General features: G+C 41.2%; 1 protein-coding gene across 1 annotated transcript in view; it reads right to left on the bottom strand.

Annotated features, from left to right (window-relative positions):
• Positions 1–26,002, bottom strand: part of DRAM1 (DNA damage regulated autophagy modulator 1) — a 59,641-nt gene that overhangs the window by 8,533 nt on the left and 25,106 nt on the right. The window contains exons 2-5 of the mRNA XM_004373759.2: positions 16,172–16,239; positions 12,459–12,601; positions 6,572–6,749; positions 1,196–1,254 (exon numbers count right to left, since the gene is read on the bottom strand). Coding sequence (XP_004373816.1) covers positions 1,196–1,254; positions 6,572–6,749; positions 12,459–12,601; positions 16,172–16,239 — 448 coding nt within the window. The remainder of the gene's footprint in view (positions 1–1,195; positions 1,255–6,571; positions 6,750–12,458; positions 12,602–16,171; positions 16,240–26,002) is intronic.

The raw sequence follows: 26,002 nt of genomic DNA, 5'->3' as shown, positions 1-26,002 counted from the left end.
AAAGTTGCCTTTCGTTCTCCCCAACTCAGTCTCTGTCTTTTTGGCCCCGATGGAGTTACACCAAGCAGAACCCGGAGATCCCCCACTACAAGAGAAGGTATGACTCCGCCCCTATGCCTTTTTTTGACAGCCTCCATACACCTTCATTCACATTGTTTTCCTACCCTTAAATGTTCAACCTCTTTACCAAGCATAGCAGGCTGAAATGTCAAAGAGAGAATTAGCAATTCAAAAATTTGAAATAATAATCCCCAGAACCATAATTACCCTGAAAGCTAATTACTACATACTGTTGGTGGTAGTGGTCTTACCATCAAGTCAATTCCAACTCATGGCGACTGCATGTGTGCAGAGCAGAACTGCTCCATAGGGTTTTCATGGCTGTGACTTTCAGAAGCAGATCACCAGGCCTTCTCTTCCAAGGTGCCTCTGGGTGGTTTCGAACCATCCAGCTGGTAGTCAGGTGCTTAAGCATTAACGCCATCCCCAGACTCCAATTACTACATACACAATGCCAAATAATTGGACAGTAAGTTGATTATAACCAGTTACCGTCAAGTCAACGTCAACTCACGGTGACCCAATGTGTGTCAGAGTAGGACTGTGCTCTGTAGGGCTTTCAATGGCTGATTTTTTGGAAATAAAATCATCAGGCCTTTCTTCCAAGGTGCCTCTGGGTTGACTCGAACCTCCAACCTTTCAGTTAGCAGCCAAGCACATGAAATGTTTCCACCATGTACAAGACAGTGGTGGTTCAGTGGCAGAACACAGGAGACCCAGGTTCGATTCCATCCAATGCACCTCATGCACAGCCACCACCCATCTGTCAGTGGTAGATTATGTGTTGTTATGCTGCTGAACAGGTTTAAGTGGAGCTTCCAGACTAAGAGGGACTAGGTAGAAAGGCATGGCAATCTACTTCTGAAAATCTGCCAATTAAAAACTATACGGATCACAATGGTCTGATCTGCAATTGATGGGGATGGCACAGGACTGAGTAGCATTTTGTTCCATTGTCCATAGGTTCACCATGAGTCAGGGGTCAACTTGATGGCAGCAAACAAGAAGTTGATTATATAACATATTTACTCCATATTTTGCAATTTGCCCTAAGAAATTGCAGTGCCCTTTTCTAGCCTTCACCCAGCCACAATCTCAAATAACCAGATCATATTGAAAGTGACTTAAATTTTACCTTTTCTTTTGGATTCCACTCCAGTTTGGTTATAGAAATTAGTGACGCACAGGCAATCACTTAAAGGAAAAAAAAAAAAACTTAAGGAAAATACTGAAGAAAATAGGTCCTTTAATGTTGAGATCAGGTTATTCTCCTAATAAAATAATCATTACACCGTGTTTAAGTATGTTAATATTGGCATTTCTGCAGTCAAGCCAGCTATATTAGCTTCTTATAAGCTCCAATCTTAAATTCACTTACGACGGCAGTGAAATCACAACACAGAAATACAGTCATTCCTTAGCAATCCTCTTTTTTAATTAGGTATAGCAAAATTTTATCCTGAGTTGACATTTTGCTCTACTATGCATCTTTCTATGAGTCAGAATCGACTGCAAGGCTGTGGGTTTGGTTTGGTTTTTTTTTTGGTGCATCTTTCTGGGTGCTCTCAGTTCAGCTAGCTGTTTAAATTTGGTCAAAATGGGTGACACAGAAGCCCAAGAGGTATTCTTTTTGCTTGCTTCTGAATGAATTACTTTTTCCCTAAAATACTATTTCTAAGGTAACAGCTTTAAAGAAAATTTAGCATTACAAAGTACCAAATCTCATACACAAAACCAAAAAATCCCAGTTGCCACTGAGTCAATTCCAACTCATGATGACCCCATGTGGTGCAAACAGTTAACACGCTATTAACTAAAATGTTGGAGGTTCGAGTCCACCCAGAGGCACCTCAGAAGAAAGGTCTGGTGATCTACTTCTGAAAAAACAGGCCGTTGGAAGCCCTACAGACAACAGTTCTACTCTGACACACATGGGTCACCATACAAAAACAACCACAAAGGATTATCTCTGAAATACAGGCTTTCGTTGGGTAAGTGGAGTCCTTCCTACCCTACCCAAAGGGTTTATGAATCAGATACCCCCTGCATCAGACCTTGGGGATGAATGTCAAACCTCAGTCCAAGCCCACCTAATAATTCCAGGAACTGAGGCTACATCACTCCGTGGGCAATACTGTCTGCACAAGGGCAGTGACCACCATTTTGACTGAACTTGGGAAGCAAAAGAGAAAGCTAGAGACAAAAGGGATGTTACAAAAGGCTTTACAAAAAAAGAAGACTATGAAGTCTGGAGTCTATAGCTTCCTCAAAAATGCTGAGCCAACACCTCCTCTCCCACCTCCCCCTCCTCCATGCATTTTGCAATGTTAAACACTTCTGGGTTCCTCAAACTAAAGAGAAGTAGAAAGCAGAGAAGATGCTAAGGTCATTTCATTACCCTACTTTTATTTCTAATAGTTTAAAAGTCTTCTAATTCTTTCATTTATTTGTTCTTTAGTTCCATCTAGCGTGTCAGGTACCATGCTGGAGTGGAGGCAGGGCAGAGAGAACCCAAGGAATCAGACTTGGTCTAAGCTCTCAGAAGATCAAAGCCTCTTCTGAAGAAAGCCGGGGGCCATGGGGTGTTAGAGAAGAAAAGGGTGGAGTGATGGCCCAGGGGGAGAATCATAAATTCAGAATGGGTAGGGGTGTCCGGGAAGGCTGTGAATGGGAGTTTGAGGACCTCTTGAGAACTGCGCCATCCCACAGAATTATCATGCAAGCCACATGTGTAATTTAAAATTTTCTAGCAGCCACATATTTAAAAAGAACCGAGTGAAATTAATTTTAATAATATATTTTATTTAACCCAATGTTAAATTTATTATTATTTCAAAATAATATAAAAAATTATTGACATATTTTACATTCCTTTTTTTATTATCAAGTCTTTGAAATACGTCGTGCATTTTACATTTACAGCACATCTCAATTTGGACTGAGCATGTTTTAAGTGGACAATAACCACATGTGGCTGCTGCTGTAGTTGCCACGGAGTCGATTCTGACTCATGGCGACCCTATGTGTGCAGAGTAGAACTGCTCCATAGGGTTTTCATGGCTGTGACCTTTCGGAGGCAGATGGTCAGTCCTGTCTGCCAAGGCACCTCTGGGTGGGTTAAACTACCCACCTTTTGACTACCAGTCAAGCACTTAACCATTTGCACCACTGTCGTGTGCCATCGAGTCGATTCCGACTTCATAGCAACCCTACCGGACAGAGTAGAACTGCCCCATAGGGTTTCCTAGGCTATAATCTTTACGGGCGCAGATCATCAGGTCTTTACTCCCGTGGAGCGGCTGGTGGGTTTGAACCGCTGCCCTCTCGGTTAGCAGCCAAGTGCTTAACCATTGCACCACCAGGGTTCCTTGGCTATCATATTGGACTGACAGCTCAGCTCTAAAAAGAGAAGGTGGAGAATGACTATCAAGAGGGAGGAAGAGTATAAACACAGGAAACAGCCAGGCCTAGGGGACTGTTATAGATGAACTGTGTCCTGCAAAAGTATATGTTTAAGCCTCCCCCCCTGCACCTGGGAATGTGACTGTTTGAAAATAGGGGTTTTCTTTTGTTATATTAATGAGGTCATAGAGGAACAGGGTGGGTTCTAAACCTCATCCTTTCTGAGTGGTGTTTTATAAAGGGGAGTACAAATACAGAAAAACACACACAGGGGGAGATGCCACATGAAGACGGAGACAGACGAATCTATAAACTCAGGAACAACGAGGACTGGTGTCAGCTGCTAAAAGCTGAAAGAGACAGAAGGAATGTCTCCTTATGCAAGGATTCCAAAACTGAGGTGCCTGGCATGCCTAGAGTGGCTGGTTCAGTTGTAGGCCCGACCCCATTTTGTGACTTCTGCATTCCTGAGAATGTAACCTTGACTTCTTCATATGTGTACGGCCCTGGGCCTCTGGCTGGGTGGAACCAGCAGATCCCGGCCCCCTATCAATCATCTTGTGACCCCCTTGTGAACACATACTTCCGCAATTATGTCAGTGTACCCAATCCCCTTAACCCACACATACTGTTACCCAATCCCAATCCCAAGGTTGGAGGCTTGAGTCCACCCAGAGGCACCTCAGAAGAAAGGCCTGGTGATCTACTTCTAAAAAAACAAGCACTGAAAGCCCTATAGACAACAGTTCTACTAACACACATGGGTCACCATACAAAAACAAGCCACCAGAGTGCAAAGGATTATCTCTGAAACACAGGCTTTTGTTGGGTAAGTGGAGTCCTTCCTACCTTACCCAAAGCGTTTATGAATCAGATAGCCCCTACATCAGACCCACCTTCAAGATATCCCGCCTTCCACTTTACTGACTGCTTGCCTACCAATCAGAATATTGTAAACTATGCTCCTAATTCAGCCCTGTGACTAATCCCGTGTGACTGCAGCTTTTCAGAGTGCTGGTTTTCACTTTGTGAGATCCAACATGTCCCCGGCTCGGGCTGCCTTTGCTCTCAATAAGTCTCTTTACTTTCATTTTAAACAGGGTACCCGCTGTCGCTCTAGACACACTAGAGCTGACACCCTGAATTCGGACTTCTAGCCTCCAAAACTGTGAGAAAATAAAATCCTGTTCTTTAAAACCACCTATATTAGTGGTATTTTTGTTAGGACAGCCCTAGCTAAGACAGGGAGAATGTGTACAAATGAAGTTGAAGAACTAGGCAGCCCCAGATTCCGTGTCTCATGCATGGGAACCTGTCAGTGATTTTGTGAAGGCTTCAGAAAGCCTCAGACGCTGAGTTTAGCAGGAGGGCTTAGACGCATGATTCTAACAGCTCTTGTGACTCAGTTTCCTCAGTAGTAAAATGAGGTCATTTGACAAAAATATTATACATAGTAAGGAAAAACAAGGGAATTTTAACATATGCTTTAAATTCTTCGTAAGGAAATAGAAATTCCATGCTTCTGTTTAAAAGACTTTTTCACAGGACCGAATTCATTCAAGTCGATTCAATACAAGCACACAACTCGTTTCTGTTTGAGGATGCTACCCCTGCTAGAAACGGGAACTATTAGAATGTGAAACTCTTTGAGAGGTCTGAAATGCTTATTCTGCTAAAACTCTCTGATTTTAATATCCAGAGATCTCGCTACAAAGTTGGAAGCAAGGAAAGGTTTCCTACACCAAGAAACTTTACTTTTAACACTTCTACTGTAAATTTGACCATTAACAAAAGCTAAAAGTTTTCAGGAGGTATATTTGGAGAGAAACTATGTCCTAAATAGAAGGGGGAGGAAACTGAGAAAGAACTATCTTGAAACGCGGGTATATACTTGGTTGTTAAATTTCTCAATACTAGGATTTGGTTCCTCTGTGCTTGGAAATTGTGTCATTAAAATTTCCCTGCCCTAAGATGAAAAAATACCCCAAAACCATACTTAAGACTTTGCACTTTGGGTAGCTTCTATTTTAAAAGCTTAATATTCAGAAGCACATGATGTGCTTTCCCTCAGTTTTGCCCATTTCAAAACATAACCCATTCTGGACTAACAAAATTGCCTCTGATAAAATAGTTTCCATTTTTCTGTAATCTAACACTAGCCATTAGTTTTTTTTAAAAAACAACTTTGCAACTTTTCCTGATATGACCACAGATGGTATTTTGAAGGATGAGAAATTTTCCACCCTTTAAAGACCACAGCTTTTTTAATACTCTTTGTTTAATATCTGTTGAGAGAGACAGAGAAAAGGACTTTCATTTTCTCTCAATCAGAATACACAAGCATGATAAATTTTTCCCTTCTTTTACGCTGCTGAATTAGAATGTAAAATGAAATCAGTGATTATAAAAAACCCAATGCCATCCAGTCGATTCCAACTCATGGCGACCCCATGTGTTACAGAGTAGAACTGCTCCATAGGGCTTCCTTGGCTGCAATCTTTACAGAAGCAGATTGCCAGGACTTTCTTCTGAGAAGCTGCAGGATGGGTTCGAACCACCAAGCTTTAGATTAGCAGCCAATCACGAACTGCTTGCACCACCCAGGCTCCTAATTATACAAAGACAAGGCTAAATGTATCTTAAATGACTTCGTGATAAAATTAAAGTCTCTTAGTATGGATACGTAAATTAAACTGTCTCTATTACCCAAGTGCAAGGAGAGAGGAGAGACTGGCCTTTCAGGACTTCACAGAGCTATTACTTTAAGTACAATATCAATATTTGGTGTCTTTAGCCAAGCACTACAAAGAAAACTAAGTATTTTCACATGGCTCATGAAACCCACTCTGTTTGAAGGAAAGTCAACAGAGACTGAAGTGTTCCTACACTTTTTCCACCCTCCTTCCACCGTCATTCTCTCCCCAAAACATTCTTTCGATCAAACCGGACAACATTGAGGTATTTTCTTAATGATTTACACTTTTCTCCCAACTGTTCTTCTGAAGCATGTGGAAACTTCCTTGTTAACCTTTGCTTTCTTCGTGCTTTTTTTTGGAGGGGGGAGGGGAGGGGTCATTTGCGAGGACGTTGAGAAATATGAAAAGGATACTGGGGACAACGGCTGCGCAGGAAACAGCAGAAATGGCCATGCGTACGTGACACGTCGTGAGGCTGTTCCACTGGGGACACGATTTGTAAGAGATGATGGACTGCAGGAGCGTGTACACAACACCGCAGACAAAAGCCAAAAGGGCGCCCCCATCGTGGACTACCGGGACAGCTAACTCCTGCAGAAAAACCACAAATACGCCGTTACTCTTAATGGTTCTGTCCACATCGCACCCAAGCACTCACTCTGTGCCTTTCAAAGCCATCAGACATCACAGATGCACCACTTCTTGGAAAATGGAGCTACTAAGATTGGAGGTTCGAGTCCACCCAGAGGCCCTCAGAAGAAAGGCCTGGTGATCTACTTCTGAAAGATCACAACCATTGAAAACCCCGTGGAGCACAGTTCTGCTCTCTGTCAGAGTCGACTCAATGGCAACTGGAGAGAGAGAAGATAACAAAGAGGAAAACCTTCCGTACATGGAAATAAAGGCCAAGAATGTGGTTTTTGCACAGCAGACCTGGGTATGTGGGACAAGGAAAGAATGACGTCTACCTTAGTGGTGGAAGAGTTGGCTGACCAGGATAAAAATCCCTACTATCACTAGGCTCTGTCACCTTAGCTTAAAACCTCAATTTCTGTATCTGTAAAATGGGGATAATAATTCCTGCCTTGCAGCATTGCTGTGAAGATTATCTGATAAATTTCATATAAAAGTATAAACGGTGCCAAGGGTGGTTTGGGGTTTTTAGGTCCCCTGCACCCCAATGGTCTCTATTAATCCTCCCCAAGCCGCCCCAAGTGAGCACACAAATCTAAGTGAAAACACTGCTCTTGAGACACAAAGCCAACTTCAGAACAAGCCCCCAGCCCCCCACCACCCTCTCACCGCCATTTCAACCAGATGGCAGCCCCTGTGCCCATTCTATGCAGGCAGCCTGATGCTGACCCTGGACGTGCTCAGGACTGACCCACTAAGGAGCCTCACTTTAGGCTCCCTTCAAACGTGCACCTACCTCTGGCACAACAACAGCATTGAGCTAAGAGCTACAGCTGCTAACCAAAAAGTTGGCAGTTCAAATCTACCACCTGCTCCTTGGAAACGCTATGGGGCAAGTCTACTCTGCCCTAGAGGGTCATTATGAGTCGGAATTGACTCGAGGGCACAGAACAACAACTGAGTTTTGGTTTCAACTTGAAAATGCGGATCTATAAAAGAGTAAGTTAAAGTATTGCCTGTTTTTGGCCAAAGGACCCCAGCTAGCCCCAAAGTATTGTCCACACCCTTATTCCTCAGACTATTTCTGATCAGGGCCACCCATGCTTCTCTAAGCACCAGAATGTTTTCCACCCAGGCTGTTCAACCTCAAATTGAAGCATGAAGAAACTGATATTAAGTCTTTATTCTCCATGTAGGAAAGGTAGAGGAAAACAAAACCTTTAAAATTATCTTCTAAGAAAATTTCCTGGTTCAAAAGGAAGGAGAAATCCGTTACTTGATTTGGGTTATACTCAAATATGGCTGCATTAACATTCTATTGGGGTTTTAATACAAGTCGGCCAGACTCCAAAGCCCACCATACCCAACTTTCCCTCCTCTAAAGTAGATGTCATTCTTCCCTTGTCCCACATACCCAGGTCTGCTGTGCAACAACAACTTTCTTGGTGTATAATATAAATAAGTGTATAAACGTCATACCAATTACTCATTGTTTAGGTGTAGATCCTGTCTGAAGCACAGGAGTGTAGATTTAGGGAAGTTATAGATGAGACATAAAATACTTTCTATGCCCTTGAAAATGTGTGCACACCTCTAAGTACTTAAAGAATTAAGGAAAATAAATCCTTTTCATTCCTTGAAGGTGAGGCACACTGGGCCAGGGCAATGCAACAAAAGGCAAGGCATCTACTAATGAGTCATCTTTAGGAAAAAATCTTCCAAGATTTCTGGTACTTTCCACTCTCCATTTTCTTTTCAAGCTAAGTAAATGGCCATGGGGCACTTACATTACCTTTTTTCCTCCCACTCGCCCTGTCTGGGAATTTGCTTCCTCAATCCTGGCCAATTCAATATATCCTTTAGGATCTTAATTTGCAAACTTCATTCCCCACCCCCACCCCACCCCCATTAACCCTGACATTATCAGATCAAAGGACCTTCATTCAGCAGGGGTTGTATTTGTAATGGGTCTTTTTCACCGCGCACTGCATACTCTCATCAAAGAAGTCTTTTAGAAGGGAAATGATTCTTCAGATCAGCCATAAATTTTGGATGGACGGTAAGACAGAATTTGCACCCTTTTTGGACCCCATGTTGGAAACTCTCCTGTTAATTTAAAAGATAGTAAAGTTTGTGAGAACGGTGCAGGACTGGGCAGTGTTTTCGTCTCTCGTACACCGGGTCACTGTGAGTTGGAATGGACTTGAGGGCACCTAAGGACAACAACAAAGATAGAGAAACTAGAATGTTGGCAGGGTTTAACCTTGGAAAACTTCTCTTTTCTTAAAACGTAACTTCTTGAGGGGAAATAAAGCACCGACAGAGATTTCTGAGAACACACCAGAAGGTAGCCACCACACCCACCAGATCAGGAAAGAGAATTATCTGTGAACTTGTGATAAATATCACACACTCAAGGAAAACCACCAGAGTGTCAATGCTCCCTTGCCCTCATGGCTCTTAATTGTTCTCACAGCCACAGCTCGAGTTTGTTCATGGCATGCTGAAAATGAATTACAGGATATGAAACAAGATCTATTTACAGAAACAATGACAAGGCAAACACTTTGCTCCCAGAGAAGTTAAAGTTTACAGTTCTGGTTTTGGTAAACGATTTAATCATTTTATGGAGGCCTTCAAAATAACCAAAAGTTCAACTTTCTAATCATCTAAGTTTTCCTCCTAATGTTAAAGCCTGGCCTTGATAGCTTAAAATGTAGTGTCTGCATGTCTTATGATGTTGAGTTATTCAGAGAATGAAGTGATACAGTATCATAAAGTGCCTACTAGCCCCAACCAGATAACTCACATCCATACTGTACTAGACAAATGGTATCATTCCAGGGCTCCTACTTTTTCTTTCCCCCATTGTGCTTTCTGGCTCTAGAACTGTGAGTTGTGTACATGGTTTTTTTCTCACAGAGATTTCCTCATCCCACAGGCTCTGGACACATGACACACAATGTCCCAATTCGAAGCCCAGCTCTGCTGGGCATTACTCAGATGATCTTGGTTGAGCAAGTTACTAAGCTCTCTGGGCCTCTACTTCCTTGCCAATAAATGGGAACAACAATAGTACCTATCTTACAAAGTTGTTATTAGAATAATATGGGGTAAAGAATAGAACACTTCCATAAACATGTCTGACACAGAATATTTTCAATAAATGTTTGTTATGAAAAACAAAATGCATATTATCATAAAATAGGAGCAAATGTCATAAAGAGCCTCTAAACTAAAAAAGCCAAACCCCTTGCTGTCGAGTCAATTCCAATTCACAGTGACCTTATAGGACAAAGAAGAACTGCCCCATAGGGTTTCTAAGGCTAGAATCTTCAAGGAAGCAGACTGCCACATTTTTCTTCTGTAGGCTGGTGGGTTTGAAATGCTGACCTTTTGGTTAGCAGTCAAGTGCTCAACCACTGCACCATCAGGGCTCCTCTAAAGAGCCCCTAACGTGACAAATGTTACAAGCCACCATGCCCTACAGCTCGCTGTGTTTATGTCTTATTTCCTCATAATGAGACAATAAGGATGGGAAAGTAAAATGGAGCCAGAAGCAAATTTGGTTCACGAGATGCCTTCCAAGAATTCCTCTACACTTGCCTCAGGGGGGCTACAAATGTGGCTCGCACCTTTCTAGTCTCCAAAAGGAAACACTAATATTCATAGGTTTTATTGTGTCCAAAAACTAAAACTGGTTGGCCTTGAGACCTGAGAGAACATCTCTGACCTGTAAGTGGTTCAGGGCCCCAGGGCAGTTAACCTGTTCCACTGCTAACAGAAAGGTGGTAAGTTCCAGTCCGCCCAGAACTGCCTCGGAACAAAGGCCGGCAATCTACTTTTGAAAAATCAGCCACTTAGAACGCTATGGAGCACAGTTCCACTTTGACACACAGGGGTCGCCATGAGTCGTAGTCGATTCCATGGCAACCAGTGTCTTGGTTTTTCGAGTAAGTGGTTCTAAAGAAGATACTGTGTAACATAATGAAGGGCTCCTTCCCCCTGACCACTCAGTAAACACAGCACTTTATCACAATGTCCCTCCCTATAGCCAGATGGCAGAAGGCCCCTCCTGGTGCAGGTCAGACAGGACTCTCTAATGACGGTCTGACTTCATGCAGGAGCAGACATCAGAGAATGGATGGAAAGCAGACTGCACAGGTGAACAGCCTGGGGTTATTTTACTCCCAGATCAATATCTGGATGCAGAACCCTCACATTGTCACTTCTTTGTACAGATGTGTACTTTAACAGTCAGCTAAGTAGGGGAGGCAGACGCCTTCTTGTGAAAATAAGCACCACACAAGATCACCCCACCTCTGGGAAGAAAGTGAAAGGTGAACCCCAGGCCAGAACCACAATTCCTCCAGGAGTAACTTCCGTTCACAATTCCTCTGGGAGTAACTTCTGTTCTGCTATCATAAAGAGAAAATAAAACAGTTGCTGTCGAATCAACTCTGATTCATGGTGATGCCATGTGTGTCAGAGTAGAACTGTGCTCCACAGGATTTTAAATGGCTGAATTTTCAGAAGTAGATTACTAGGCCTTTTTTTCTGAGGCACCTCTGGGTGGACTCGAACCTCCAAGCTTTTGGTTAGCGGCCTAGCAAGTTAAATGTTTCCACCGCCCAGGGGATCCTCTAGATATAATAGGTAGGCCTGCATTCATGTAGGCCTCTAATGGTAAACTGATAATGCCCATAATGGCATAAAGTACTGACCATGAGTACTGTACCTAATCTCCAATGAGGTGGGCATTAGTACAATTAGTATTAATTTGAAATACAGTAATTAAATATCTTTGAAATATAAAGTATTGTCTCCAGAGACAAATAGGTTCCATGCCTTCCTGAAAGAGGCCCCGAGATGAACAGGAGGAATTCACAAGTTAGAATAATTAGGGGTTTTTCCAAACACTTGACACAGGTAAGAAGACATTGATCAGACTCCACAGGGGTCATCATACAAGTTAATTTGCTCGAGTGGGGCCATATTTTGACTCTGCGACTCATTAGCTGAGTAACCCTGAGCAAGTTGTCCCTCCATGCACCCATATCCTCACCTGCAAATGGTAGAGATCAAGTGCTGCTCTCCAAATTAAATGCCAGCAGTTTAAATGGTAAAATCTGCAAATAACACACACTCACACTAACATGCACACGTGCTCTCACACACACTCATACACACGCTAACACACACGCTCACACCACACGCTCACTCTCATATGCACAAACATACTCTCAACATGTTCTCACAAACTCACACTCACACACAAACACACATATTTTCACACTCAGCAAAATCATTACAATGGCAGAAGTAGTTCTCTCAACATATCAAACCATATCAACAAAAACATGGACCACTGCAGAATCGGTAACACTGTTGGAAGCACACTCTCTCTCATAATTGTACAAACACGCTCCCTCATCTCTCCAATGTACAAGGCAGGACTGACTTTCCCATTTTTAGAAACTCATCAACAATTTAATACTTGGATTAAAATGGAAAGGAAAGTATTTGGTCAGGATCACATGTCTAGGTTCAGCAATGATCTCCCTGCTCACTGTTGTGCTCTCGAGCGTATAATCTCTTGTATTTCTGCTTCTCTCCCCAGACACATACTCAGTCACCCCCAATAACCAAAAACATCTCCCATCATACCTGAAAATTGGCTACAATGCCCATTCCAATACATCCTACCAATCCAAGAACGAACGACACCAAGTTAAAAACAGGAGTGCTGAAATACCAAGTTTCATTTTGCTTCTCTACTATTTTATATCTTGTGTACATCGTGGCTGCACCTGAAAAGGAAAGGCACTTTGATGAATTTTCGTCATTTGATTTCTTAGAACGAGAAACACAGAAGCAGTTTTATATCACTTTAAAAATATTTGTATTTTCCCTGAGGCAACAGAGGAAGGAGAATCAGGAATAGGAAGAAGAATTAGAATGTGTGGCTAATTGCCTCCATGAACAACTGCCTCCTCTGCCATGAGACCAGAACTGGATGGTGCCGGGCTACTATAACTGAGCATTTTAATCAAAGATTCTATAGAAGAATCCTGATCAAAAAGGGAAAATGCAGGAAAGAATTTAAAATTCTCATGGAATCCAGATTTTCTGGGCCATGGAGGCTGAATGAACCCCTGAAATTATTACCCTGAGACAATCTTTAAACCTTAAACCAAAAATATCCCCTGAAGTCTTCTTAAAACCAAACTATCATTCAGCTTAACTAGTAAAGAATATCTGCCTTGAGCATTGTGCTCTTTCAAGAACTATTTATATGGGATCAAATTGACAACAGCAACTTGAAACATTAGATAATTTAGGGGGTGGTGAGTTTATGTTAATGGGGGAGGAACGACACAGAAAAGGAAGGTGACAATGGTTACACAACTCAAAGAATGTAATCAACATCACTGAACTGTACATGTAGAAACTTGAACTGGTATATGGTTTTTCTGTGTATATTCTCAACAACAAAATAAAATAAATTACTTTAAAAAGAAATATAAAGCTACAGTAATCAAAACAATCTGGTACTGGTATAATAGTACACACATAGACCAATGGAATAAAATTCAGAGTCCAAAAATAAACCCATACATCTATGGCCAAATGTTTCAACAACGGTCCTAAATCCATTCAATGGGGAAAGAATGGTTTTTTCAATAAATACTGCTGGGACAACTGGATCTCCACCTGCAAAAGAATGAAGTTGGATGCCTACCTCACACCACATATGAAAATTGACTCAAAATGGATCAATGCCCTAAATATAAGCGATAAAACCATAAAACTCCTAGAACAAAATTTAGGAGTAATGCTTTAAGACTTAGTTTTCCACAATGGGTTCTTACATATGATGCCAAAAGCACAAGCAATTAAAAAGATAAATTACGAGTGATGGAGACCCAGGAAAGTCTTCTGAGCAGGGGAGTGACAAGATTGAAACCGGGCTTTTGAGGATAATTCCGGCAGTTCAGTGAAGGGTGGATTGAAGGGGCCAGATAGGGCTTTTTCCTCTATTACTTCATTGATGAGCAAATGCGTCTATTGAGTAGGAGGCAGGGAGGCCAGTCAGAAGCTTGTCACAGTAGGAGGATAACTGAGAAGTTGAGAGACTCAACTAAATTGGGGGAGAGGAGAGGGAGGGTGATAGAGAATTATAATACTTCCAGCGTTTAGTGAGAGCTTATCTTGCACTTTATTTACGGAGCCCTGTTGTTGCAGTGGTTAAAGCCCTCAGCTGCTAACGGAAAGGTCAGCAGTTCAAACCCACCGGCTGCTCTGAGGGAGAAAGATGTGGCCGTCGGCTTCCAGAAAGATTTACAGCCTTGGAAACCCTATTCGGCAGTTCTGCTCTGTCCTATGGGGTCTCTATGAGTTGGAATCGACTTGATGGCAGTGGGTGGCACAGTGGTTAAGCGCTTATTAAAATTAAAAACTTTTGTGCACCAAAGGACTTTATCAAGAAAGTGAAGAGACAGCCTATAGAATGGGAGAAAATATTTGGGAACCATATCTCTAATAAGAGCTTAATACCCAGAATATATAAAGAACTCCTACAACTCAACAACAAAAAGACAAACAATTCAATTAAAAAATGGGCAAGGAACTTGAATAGACATTTTACCAAAGAAGATATACAAATGGACAACAAGCACATGAAGATTCTCAAGGTCATTAGTCATTTGTGTGTGCATGTATGTGTGTGTGTGTGTGTGTGTGTGTGTGTGTGCATGTATGTGTGTGTGTGCATGTCAAGATTCCGACTCATAGCAACCCTGTAGGACAGAGTAGAACTGCCCCATAGGGCAGATGTAAGTTATAAGTTGAACGCTTAACCACCGCACCACCAGGGCTCCTCGAATACACATATAATGGAACATTATTCAGCCATAAAGAGAAACAAAGTTCTGATGGATGCTGTGACACGGAAGAACCTTGAAAACATTATGCTGAGTGAAATAAGTCAGATGCAAAAGGACAAATATTATATAATCTTGCTTATGTGAAATATCTAGGGACCAAAGTTTATTAGTGGTTACAAGGGGTGAGTGGGAGGCGGAAATGAGGAGATATTGCTTAAGGGGTATGACTGTCTGTTTAGGGTGGTAAACTTTGGAAATGGATAGTGGTGATGTTTGCACAATACGGATATGTAATTAATGTCACTGAATTACACACATAAAAATGACTGGGCAAATGTTTTGTTATATATATTTCACGACAATAAAAGTTTTTAAAAATTAAAAATATATATGTATTGGTTTGCAGAGAAAGAATCTTTTCTCCCTGTTTAAACTGATATGTTCATGTCAGATTCTGCCTTGCCTGGAAGCAAAAAGCTTTACTTATCACTTGTTCATGATAAAATGTTTTCTAGTTCTGGACTCTTGGCAATGGTGGTGTAAGAGCGCACGGGGATTTACTGATTTCGTATTTCTACTTCCCCTTGCTTGCTTTGCAAACCTTGGGAGAAAGTACCACAGTGGGTGACAGGGTCAAACATTCTCTTCTTTACCAAGTAGGATGAACAAATTCCAAAGATGCCAGGTCGCTAACCAGGGTTTTCAGCACCTCTGCTGGTTACATGAGAGGCTCTTGGCAAACATTTGATTGCTCCACAGAGTAGGCAGTCGTGGAAAGAGTAAGAGAAAGAGGCCTACATCTATATATCCAGGCCAGCCTATGGCAGATGGAGCGTTTCATCCATTACAGTTAATTGGCTCATGATAGGGTTGGATCATGTCCACTGCATCTCAGGTGAAGGAGTTGCAGTGTACATTTGGGGAAATGACAAGAAAAATCTTATCTGGGTTGAAGACAAACTTCCTTGCTTCATCCTTCCCCTTTCTCTAACAGGTGGGATAATACTTTTGTCAGTGGTTCTCAAGCTTTAGTGATCATCCAAGTCCCCTAGGGTGCTTGTTTACCGTGCATATTCTTGGACCTCACTCCCAGAATTTCTGACAGGGAACGTGCATTTTAACCAGCACTCCATATGAGTTCAATGTAAGTTGCCTTCAGGACACACTTTGAAAAACATTAGCTTATGCTTTCTGTGTCTTTGGATGTAAATCACCACTTAAAAAATCACAGTACATTTTACAACCATTTGAGGAATTTGGTATTTAAAACGACCTACAGCAAATCCTGTGACAAGTTACCAGATAAAGTATAGTTCCATAAGGAGGCCATAAATAAGTTTGGATTTTTAGTCACTTAAGTTTCTTAAAGTATGGCAAAATTCTAGCTGGTAAGGTCGTACTTTAAAAGGACCACACACAAACTGCAAATAACACATTTTACTTCACAGGGGATTATAAACTTTCATTTATTTATAACAACTGTTGTGCACTTACCAAGAAATGCAGAGAAGTTTATCATGAATCCAAAAATACCACTCTCTGGAGGTGTTGTTCCTGTATCACTACGAAAGAAATGTCCAAATTATTAAAAAGGAAGTCTAGTTCAGAACTCTGGGCAGACATGTAACAGACAAGTTTTACACTGTGTTTCTGCTGGGTGCTTAAAACCAAAAACCAAACCCGTTGCTGTCGAGTCGATTCTGACTATAGGACAGAGTAGAACTGCCCCATTGGGTTTCCAAGGAGCACCTGGTGGATTCAAACTGTCAACCTTTTGGTTAGCAGCCGTAGCTCTTGACCACTACGCCACCAGGGTTTCCACTGTCTGGGTGCTTAGTCACTTTGAATTCCAAAGATTTGGCCTGATTTTCTTCTAAAGCCATTTTCATCTTGGCTCTCAAAAATCTAAAAATCATTTTCCTACCACAAGAGATTACTTTTTTTTTTTCTTCATAGTAAAAAGCAAGAGGTGTTTAAGGTGATTGGTGCTACTGCTTCTCCAATGATGGACTTGATAAAACCTCAGGTGTGTTCAGTTCTCAGGGAAGGACTGAGTATGACTGTTTAAAAAAAGAAAGAAACTGACATAAAATCAAGTTTGACAATTCCTAATGTGGAAAACCCTACATGAGATGTGTTGATACGGTGGCTGCAACATGCACAAACATACCAATGATCACGAAGATGGCGCAGGACTGGGCAACGTTCTGTTATCCATAAGGTTGCAATGAATCAGAAGCAATTCGACGGCAACCAACAATAACATATACGTGAACACATCATTTTGATTTTTTAAATTAAATTTTAAAACAAGAGTTTACATTGCTGAAAATATAATGATGAAAAGCTGAGTAATTCCACTGATTGCTATCAGTGCTTTAGGAGCCCTGGTGGCACAACAGTTAACCGCTCGGCTGCTGACAGAAAGGTTGGTGGTTCAAACCCACCAGCTACTCCGTGGAAGGAAGATGTGGCAGCAGGACTGGATTATCTAAAAAGTAAGGTCAGCATGGTGCTTACCTTGCTTACCAGATTACCTGTAGTGAACAATTTCATATTTTTCATCACAGCAAAGATTCTGCTTCTAGGTATGGCTGCATCTGTCTCTTACCCAACCCCACAGCACCTTCCTACAGAATCAGAGCCTCTTTTCAAATTTACAATCCCTGACAGGGCAGATGAACCAGTAAGCAAAGTAAGCATGGGCTTACTTGTGCTTACTTACTATCTGTAGTGAACAAATTCACTACAGATGATCTGGTAAGCAAGGTAAGCACCGTGCTTACCTTGTCTATTAGATAACCTGCCCCTGTATGGCAGTCAGCTTCTGTAAAGATTTACAGACTTGGAAACCCTACATGGCAGTTCTACTCTCTCCTATAGGGTGGCTGTGAGTTGGAATCCAATCGATGGCACACAACAATAACATCAGTACTTTGTAGAAACAACAGACTATCAACTATATACTAATTGTGATGGAGTAATTACTTTAACGAAGGAGGCTGGGTGGTGCGAGCAGTTTGCCATCGGCAGCTAATCTAAAGGTTGGTAGTTCGAACCCACCCAGCAGCTTCACAGAACAAAGGCCCGGCGAACTGCTTCTGTAAAGATTACAGCCAAGAAAACCCTATGGAGTAGTTCTATTCTGTAACACATGGGGTCACCATGAGTCGGGGGCCGACTCAATGGCAGCTAACAACAATTATTTTAGCAAAAAAAGTTCCTATAAAACATTTTCAGGTACGGTTGGAAGTAGTGTTTGATATGCTTTTTCTATTCATTAATGCAAAGTTTTGGCCTTTTATATTTCCAGGCTGCTCACACAGACCAGTTTTCCAGTCATAAATGGATGGCAGAAGAGCCCCCAGCATGAAACTACTTGTACCTGATTTGAGTGTTTCCACATTTAAAAAAATTTAAGTATGAAAAACTGATCACATTGACAAGACACGCATCAGTGTTTGAAGACTTGCACAAGAAGCCTGCGTGTGCAGAAAGCAGGAAACTTTAAGCTTTGTGAGCACATAATATTAAAAGAGGAGTCAGAAGAAATACAAGGAATATAACCAGAATGCTTCTTAGAAGCGAGAATGGTGTGACTTTGGAATGCTTACTTTAGACATGTCATCAGGAAAGACAATCACTGGAAAAAAGCCCATCATGTCTGATAAAGTAGAGGCTCAGCAAAAATGAGGAAAACCCTCAATGTGATAGATTCACACAACGGACTCAAACATACCAATGATCATGAAGATGGCACAGGACCTGGCAACATTGCATTCTGTTATACATCAGGTCACCAGGAGTCAGAGCTGACTCGACAGCAATTAACAACATAACGAAAGAAGTTAATATTCCCCCTTACAACAAACACCTTCATTCCCAATTATTTCAATCTCAGCATCATTTATAACCTGTAAGAACCTGAAGGACTTAGTATTTAACATTACCACTTTCCCTACAATAACCATTTTTCATGTCACAGTAATGCTGAGGTGAAGAAGGCTGCCCAATGTGCAAGATGCTCTTCTGAGTGGTATGCAGTGCTAAGTGGGCAGCGAGGAGGGGATGGGAATTAGTAACAGGAAGAAGGCAGAAACGAGGTAGCTCATATCCTTGGGCATACACTTTTACCAGAAGGTGAACTCTCGCAGGGAAATCAAGCCTTCCTCTCTTGGCCTCAGGGTATAAAAAAGCTGCTACCAGGTGACTCATCCTAGAGTACAGGTAGTCCTCGATTTACGATTTATGTTGGATTCAAGTTATGACAAACCACACTTACACAACCATCAGTGTATACGGAACATTGCGTCTTCCTGGGAGGAAGTTACGGGAAAATGCATGCAGTGGATATGGAAAAATATTGCTGAGTTATGTGAACATGCTCCAAGCATCTGATCATGATAATGTGGAAGAGACTGGTAGAAAAATCATCCATATGGCAAGAACGCCGAATTTAGACCTTGGTATCTCTGATACAGAACAGCTCATAGATCATGAAGAAGGGGAATTGACAGATCAGGACTTAACTGGATTTTGAAGAGGAAAGAAATGCTGAAGAAAGAAATAATGAGGAAACGGAAGGAGAGAAGTTGTCAAAACATTTGACAGTAAAAGGATTAGCTGGAGTTTTTTCTAAACTAAATCAAGGGCTTCAGTTGCTTGAAAACATGGACCCGAATGCTGACCACTTGGTTAAAGTCAATAGGCAGATTCGGGAAGCAGTGAGCTGTTACCACGAAATATATGAAGAAAAAAAGAAAAGGACCATACAGACAACTCTCACTAACTTTCTGACTAGAAACGCTACTCCCATTCTCAGGGATAATAAAAATGATCCAGAAACTTTCACATGTGGAGTTATTACTGAAGCTGACAAAATGCCAATGTCGTCCAACTCTTCTTCACCGTCAAAGTAAATTTTTATGATCTGTGTATTTTTTACATATGTATGTATGTATGTATTAAAATATACCTGTAAGTTTATATGTAAAGTTTCCAGCTGCCAAACAAAAATAAAGCTCAGATTTATAAATATACTGATAATAAAAGGCAACAATGAAAAAAGGAAAAAAAAAAAAGAGGTGTTCTACTTACGTCAGAACCGACTTACAAACAGAATCGCATTGCAAGTTGGGGACTACCTGCACGTGTAACCACAGTCTAAGAGTAACCTGCTACCCAGACGCACCACATGCCAGGAGTTGGAGGAGAGAGAGACGTGCAGGGAAGACAACTGTTTGCTTGTTGTGGAGAAAAAGAAGGAAATGGAAGAGCAAGAAAGATATTTAGGAGGGTAGGTAGTTGCGGGGAAGAAGGTGCTCTAACAGGAAATGAGAAGAAGACTAGACTCATAAGTGCATTTGTATACACATATTTGTATGTCCTGCATATATATTCATACATATAATAGAGCACATAAGGGGCACAGTTATGGAAACTTCCTGTTGTTGTTGTTATGTGCCTTCAAGTCAGTTCTGATTCATAACGACCCTATGTACAACAGAACGAAACACTGCTCAGTCCTGTGCAATCCTCATGGTTGTTGTTATGCTTGAGCCCATTGTTGCAGCCACTGTGTCAATCCATCTTGTTGAGGGTCTTCCTCTTTTTCACTGACCCTCTACTTTACCCAGCATGATGTCCTTCTCCACGGACTGGTACCGCCTGATAATATGTCCAAAGTACATAAGATGAAGTCTCCCCATCCTCCCATCTAAGGAGCGTTCTGGCTGTACTTGTTCGAAGACAGATTTGTTCGTTTTTCTGGCAGTTCATGGTATACTCAATATTCTTCGTCAACACCATAAAAGCATCAGTTCTTCTTCAGTCTTCCTTATTCATTGTCCAGCTTTTGCATGCATATTAGGCGACTGAAAATACCATGGCTTGGGTCAGTGCACCTTAGCCCTTACAGTGACGTCTTTGTTTATAACACTTTAAAGAGGTCTTTTGCAGCACATTTGCCCAATGCAATACTCGTTTGATTTCTTGACTCTGCTTCCATGAGTGTTGATTGTTGATCCAAGTAAAATTAAATCCTTGACAACTTCAATCTTTTCTCTGTTTATCATGATGTTGCTTATTGGTCCAGTTGTGAGGATTTTTCTTTTCTTTATCTTGAGGTGTGATTCATACTGAAGGCTATAGTCTTTGATCTTTGTCAGTAAATGCTTCAAGTCCTCTTCCCTTTCAGTAAGCAAGGTTGTGTCATCTGCATATCACAGGCTGTTAATGAGTCTTCCTTCAATCCTGATGCTTTGTCTTCTTCATATAGTCCAGCTTCTTGGATTATTTGTTCAGCATACAGATTGAATAAGTATGGTGAAAGGATATAGCACTGACACACACCTTTTCTGATTTTAAACCACGCAGTATCCCCTTGTTCTGTTCAAATGACTGCCTCTTGGTCTACGTACAGGTTCTGCATGAGCACAGTTAAGTGTGCTGGAATCTCTATTCTTCACAATGTTACCCATTAACAACCTGTAACATGCAGAGGATACAACCTTGCTTGCTGTGAGCGTAGAGGACTTTAAGCATTTACTGATGAAGATCAAAGACTACAGCCTTCAGCATGGATTACATCTCAACATAAAGAAAACAAAAATCCTTACAACTGGACTAGTAAGCAACATCATGATAAACGGAGAAAACACTGAAGTTGTCAAGGATTTCATTTTACTTGGATCCACAATCAATGCCCATAGAAGCAGCGTCAAGAAATCAAATACATATTGCATTGGGCAAATGTGCTGTAAAAGACCTCTTTAAAGTGTTGAAAAGCAAAGATGTCACTTTGAGGGCTAAGGTGCACCTGACTCAAGTCATGGTACTTTTCAATCACCTTATATGCATGCAAAAGCTGAACAATGAATAAGGAAGACAAAAGAAGAATTAACGCCTTTGAATTACGGTGTTGACGAAGAATATTGAATACACATGGACTGCCAGAAGAATGAATAAATCAGTCTTGGAAGAAGTACAGCCAGAATGCTCCTTAGAAGCAAGGATGGCGACACTTCATCTTATGTACTTTGGACATGTTATCAGGAGGGATCAGTTCCTGGAGAAGGACATCATGCTTGGTAAAATAGAGGGTCAGCGTAAAAGAGGAAGACCCTCAACGAGATGGACTGACATAGTGGTTGCAGCAATGGGCTCAAACACAGCAAAGATTGTGGACCAGGCAGTGTTTCATTCTGCTGTACATAGGGTCACTATGAGTGGGAACCGACTCAACGATACCTAACAACAGCAACAACATGGTATAAATACTCCCAACATGTAAAAATTCGAACTACCAATGTACCAGTCACTGACCTGGTGCTGGGGAGAAATGCACACAATTGACTTTCAGGGGCACTTACCAGTTGGCTCCAGCACACACCAGAGAATGAACCACAATGGTAATGAAAAGGGATGGTCACACCTATGTTGTATATCAGGAAGGTGAAAGCGACACAAGACCTCACAGCTTCTCAAATGCCATAATTTAACTGTAAAACATCTTTGACAAATACTCCTATGAAATCTGATTTTCTTTCAGAATTTCTGGGTCTACAAGACTCACCATCAAAGCATAAGTACCAATAGGTTCACATTCCTACACCTTTGTACTACACAACATGAATGGATGGATGGTTAGAATTGTGGACTGAATTGTGTCCACAAAAATATGTGTTATAAATTCTAACCCCTATACCTGTGGTTACAAAACCATTTGGGAAGTGGTTTTCTTTGTTATGTTAAGAGACCATATTACTGTAGGGTGTGTTTTAAGCCAATCACCTTTGAGATATAGAAAAAGCAGACGAGGCATAGAGAAGCAGCAGAGATGGGGGAAGACAGATGCAAAGCCTCATGGAGATCTCCAAGGAACCAGAAAACAGAAGCTGAAGAGACAAGGACCTTTCCCCAAGGCTGACAGAGAAAGCCTTCCCCTAGAGCCGGCAACCTGAATTAAGGCTTTTAGCCTTCTAAACTGTGAAAGAATAAATTTCTGTTTGTTAAAGCTATCTACTTGTGGTATTTCTGTTACAGCAGCACTAGGTAACTAAGACAGATGACATCAAACTGACTGACTCATAGTGACCTTATGTACAAAGCAACAAAATGCTGCCTGGTCTCATGTCATCCTCATGATTATTGGCATATCGAGTCCATCACTGCAGCTGCTATGCCAATCCATCTTACCAAGGGTCTCCCTCACCCTCCCTGGCTCTCTACTTCACCAAACACAAAGTCCTCCTCCAGTGATTGATCTCTCTTGATGACGTGTCCAAAGCAAGCCAGTCAGACAATGCTCTGTTGTGATTCTTAAGGTTTTCACTGGCTAATTTTTTTAATTGTGCTTTAAGTGAACGTTTATAGTTCAAGTTAGTTTCTCATACAAAAATTTATACACACACTGTTATGTGACCTTATTTGCTCTCCCTATACTGTGACAGCACACTCCTCCTTTCCACCCCAGATTTCCCGTGTCCATTCAACCAGCCCCTGTCCCTTTTTGCCTTCTCATCTCTCCTCTGGACTGGAGCTGCCCATTGAGTCTCATGTATCTACTTGAGCTAAGAAGCACTCTCTTCACAAGTGTCATTTTATGTCTTATAGTCCAGTCTAACCTATGTCTGAAGAGTTGGCTTCGGGAATGGTTTCACTTCTGAGCTAACAGAGAGTCTGGGGCCATGTTTTCCGGGGTTCCTCCAGTCTCAGTCAGACCATTAAGGCTGGTCTTTTTACTAGAATTTGAGGTTCTGTACCCCACTTTTCTCCTGCTCTGTCAGGGACTGTTGCATTCCCTGTCAGGGTGGTCACTGGTGGTAGCTGGGCACCATCTAGTACTTCTGGTCTCAGACTGATGGAATCTCTGTTTTATGTGGCCCTTTCTGATTGTTGGGCTAATATTTTCCTTGTGTCTTTGGTGTTCTTCATTCTCCTTTGCTCCAGGTGGGTTGGGACCAATTGATGCATCTTAGATGGCTGCTTGCTAACTTTTAAGAGCCCAGATGCCTCTCACCAAAATGGGATGCAGAGCATTTTAATAAACTTCGTTACGCCAATTGACCTAGATGTCCCCTGAAACCATGGTCCCCACACTCTCACCCCTGCTACTCTGTCCCTCAAAGTGTTTGGTTGTATTCAGGAAACTTTTAGCTTTTAGTTTAGTCCAGTTGTGCTGACTTCCCCTGTGCTGTATGCTGTCCTTCTCTTCACCTAAGATAATTTTTATCTACTATCTAGTTACTGAATACCCCTCTCCCTCCCTCCCCATCCTCATAACCATCAAAGAATGTTTTCTTCTGTCTTAAAACCTTTTCTTGAGTTATTATAATAGTGGTTTCATACAATATCGTTGGCTAATTTCTGTAAGTAGATCTTTCTACTCCACTGAAACCTGTCTACTATGGATGACCATGCTTATCTGAAATATCAGTGGCATAGCTACCAGCGTCACAGCAACATGTGCTACCACAGTATGAAAAACTGAGACGAGTGGTGGCATTACAACATAGGCAGTGTTAATACAACAAAAATTGGAAGAAATATTAATACACTGAATTCATAACTAGTGTTTGCATGCAACCATCTTTTTAAAGAATTTGATTTGGCTCTGCAGATAAAAACTTATTCATTCTTTAACAAAATATTTTTAAGACATCCACTATGTGTTAGATAAAATCTGAGTCATGAATTCCACAATCTAATCTATCCAGTAAGAACTGTCAGAATTTTGTGATTTACTTCCACTACTGACAAAATGATGCCTAGTTAATTACCTAAATTCTGCTCAAGAATATTTCAAGAACCCCAGAACCTACTATATAGCAATGGTAGTCAAAACAGCCTGGTACTGGTACAATGGCAGATACATTGACCAATGGAACAGAATCAAGAACCCAGATGTAAATCCATCCACCTACAGTCCACCAGATCTTCAACTTGGGCCCAAAGTCCATCAAATGGGGAAAAGACAGTCTTTTTAACAAATGGTGCTGGCAAAACTGGATGTCCATCTGCAAAAAAAAAATGGAACAGGACCCATAACTGACACCATACACAAAAACTAATTCAAAATGCATGAAAGACCTAAATATAAAACCAAAAACCATGAAGATCATAGAACAAAAAATATGATCAATGCTAGAGACCCTAATACATAGCATTAACAGGATACAAACCATAACTAACAACATACAAACTCCAGAAGATAAGCTAGATAACTAGGATCTTCTAAAAATTAAACACTTACACTCATCAAAAGACTTCACCAAAAGAGGAAAAAGAGAACCTACAGACTGGGAAAAAAAATTTGGCTACTACCAATCTAACAAAAGTCTAATCTCTAAAATCTACAGGAAAATCTAATACCTCTAAAACAAAAAGACAAATAATCCAATTAAAAAATAGGCAAAGGCAATGAACAGACGCTTCACCAAAGAAGAAATTCAAGCAGCTAACAAACACATGAGGAAATGCTCTCCATCACTAGTCATTAGGGAAATGCAAATCAAAACAACGATGAGATACCATTTCACCCCAGCATTACTGGCACGAATCAAAAAAACCAGAAAATAACAAATGTTGGAGAGGCTGCAGGGAGATTGGAACTCTTTATGCACTGCTGGTGGGAATGCAAAATGGTACAATCATTGTGGAAAACGATATGGCACTTCTTTGGAAAGCTAGAAATAGAAATATCACAAGATCCAGCAATCCTAGTCCTAGGAATATAGCATAGAGAAATAAGAGCCATCACATGAATAGACATATGCACACCAATGTTCACTGTAGCATTGTTCACAATAGCAAAAAAATGGATTCAACTAAGTGCCAATCAACAGATGAATGGATAACAAAATATGGTACATACACACAATGGAATACTATGCAACGGTAAAGAACAATGATGAATCTGCAAAGCATCTCACAACATGTATGAATCTGGAGGGCATTATGCTGAGTGAAATAAGTCAATCACAAAAGGACAAATATTGTATGAGACCTCTATTGTAAAAAGTCATGAAAAAGTTTACATACAAAAAGTAACGATCTTTGTTGGTTACCAGGGATGGGAGGGGTGGGGGGAAATACTAAATAGACTATAGATAAGTGGTATCTTTGGTGAAGGGTAAGACAGTACACAATACTGGGGAAACCAGCACAACTGGTACAAGGAAAGGTCATGGAAGCTCCATAGACACATCTAAACTCCCTGAGGGACTGAATTGCTGGGCGGAGGGCTGTGGGGGCCATGGTCTTGGGGAACATCTAGCTCAATTGGCATAACACAGTTTATAAAGACAATGTTCTACATTCTACCTT

Source organism: Trichechus manatus, unplaced genomic scaffold (genome assembly GCF_000243295.1).
Source record: "Trichechus manatus latirostris isolate Lorelei unplaced genomic scaffold, TriManLat1.0 scaffold00027, whole genome shotgun sequence".
Taxonomy (NCBI): domain Eukaryota; kingdom Metazoa; phylum Chordata; class Mammalia; order Sirenia; family Trichechidae; genus Trichechus; species Trichechus manatus.
The sequence above is the reverse complement of the archived record's forward strand: the minus strand, read 5'-3'. Positions and strand labels throughout refer to the sequence as shown.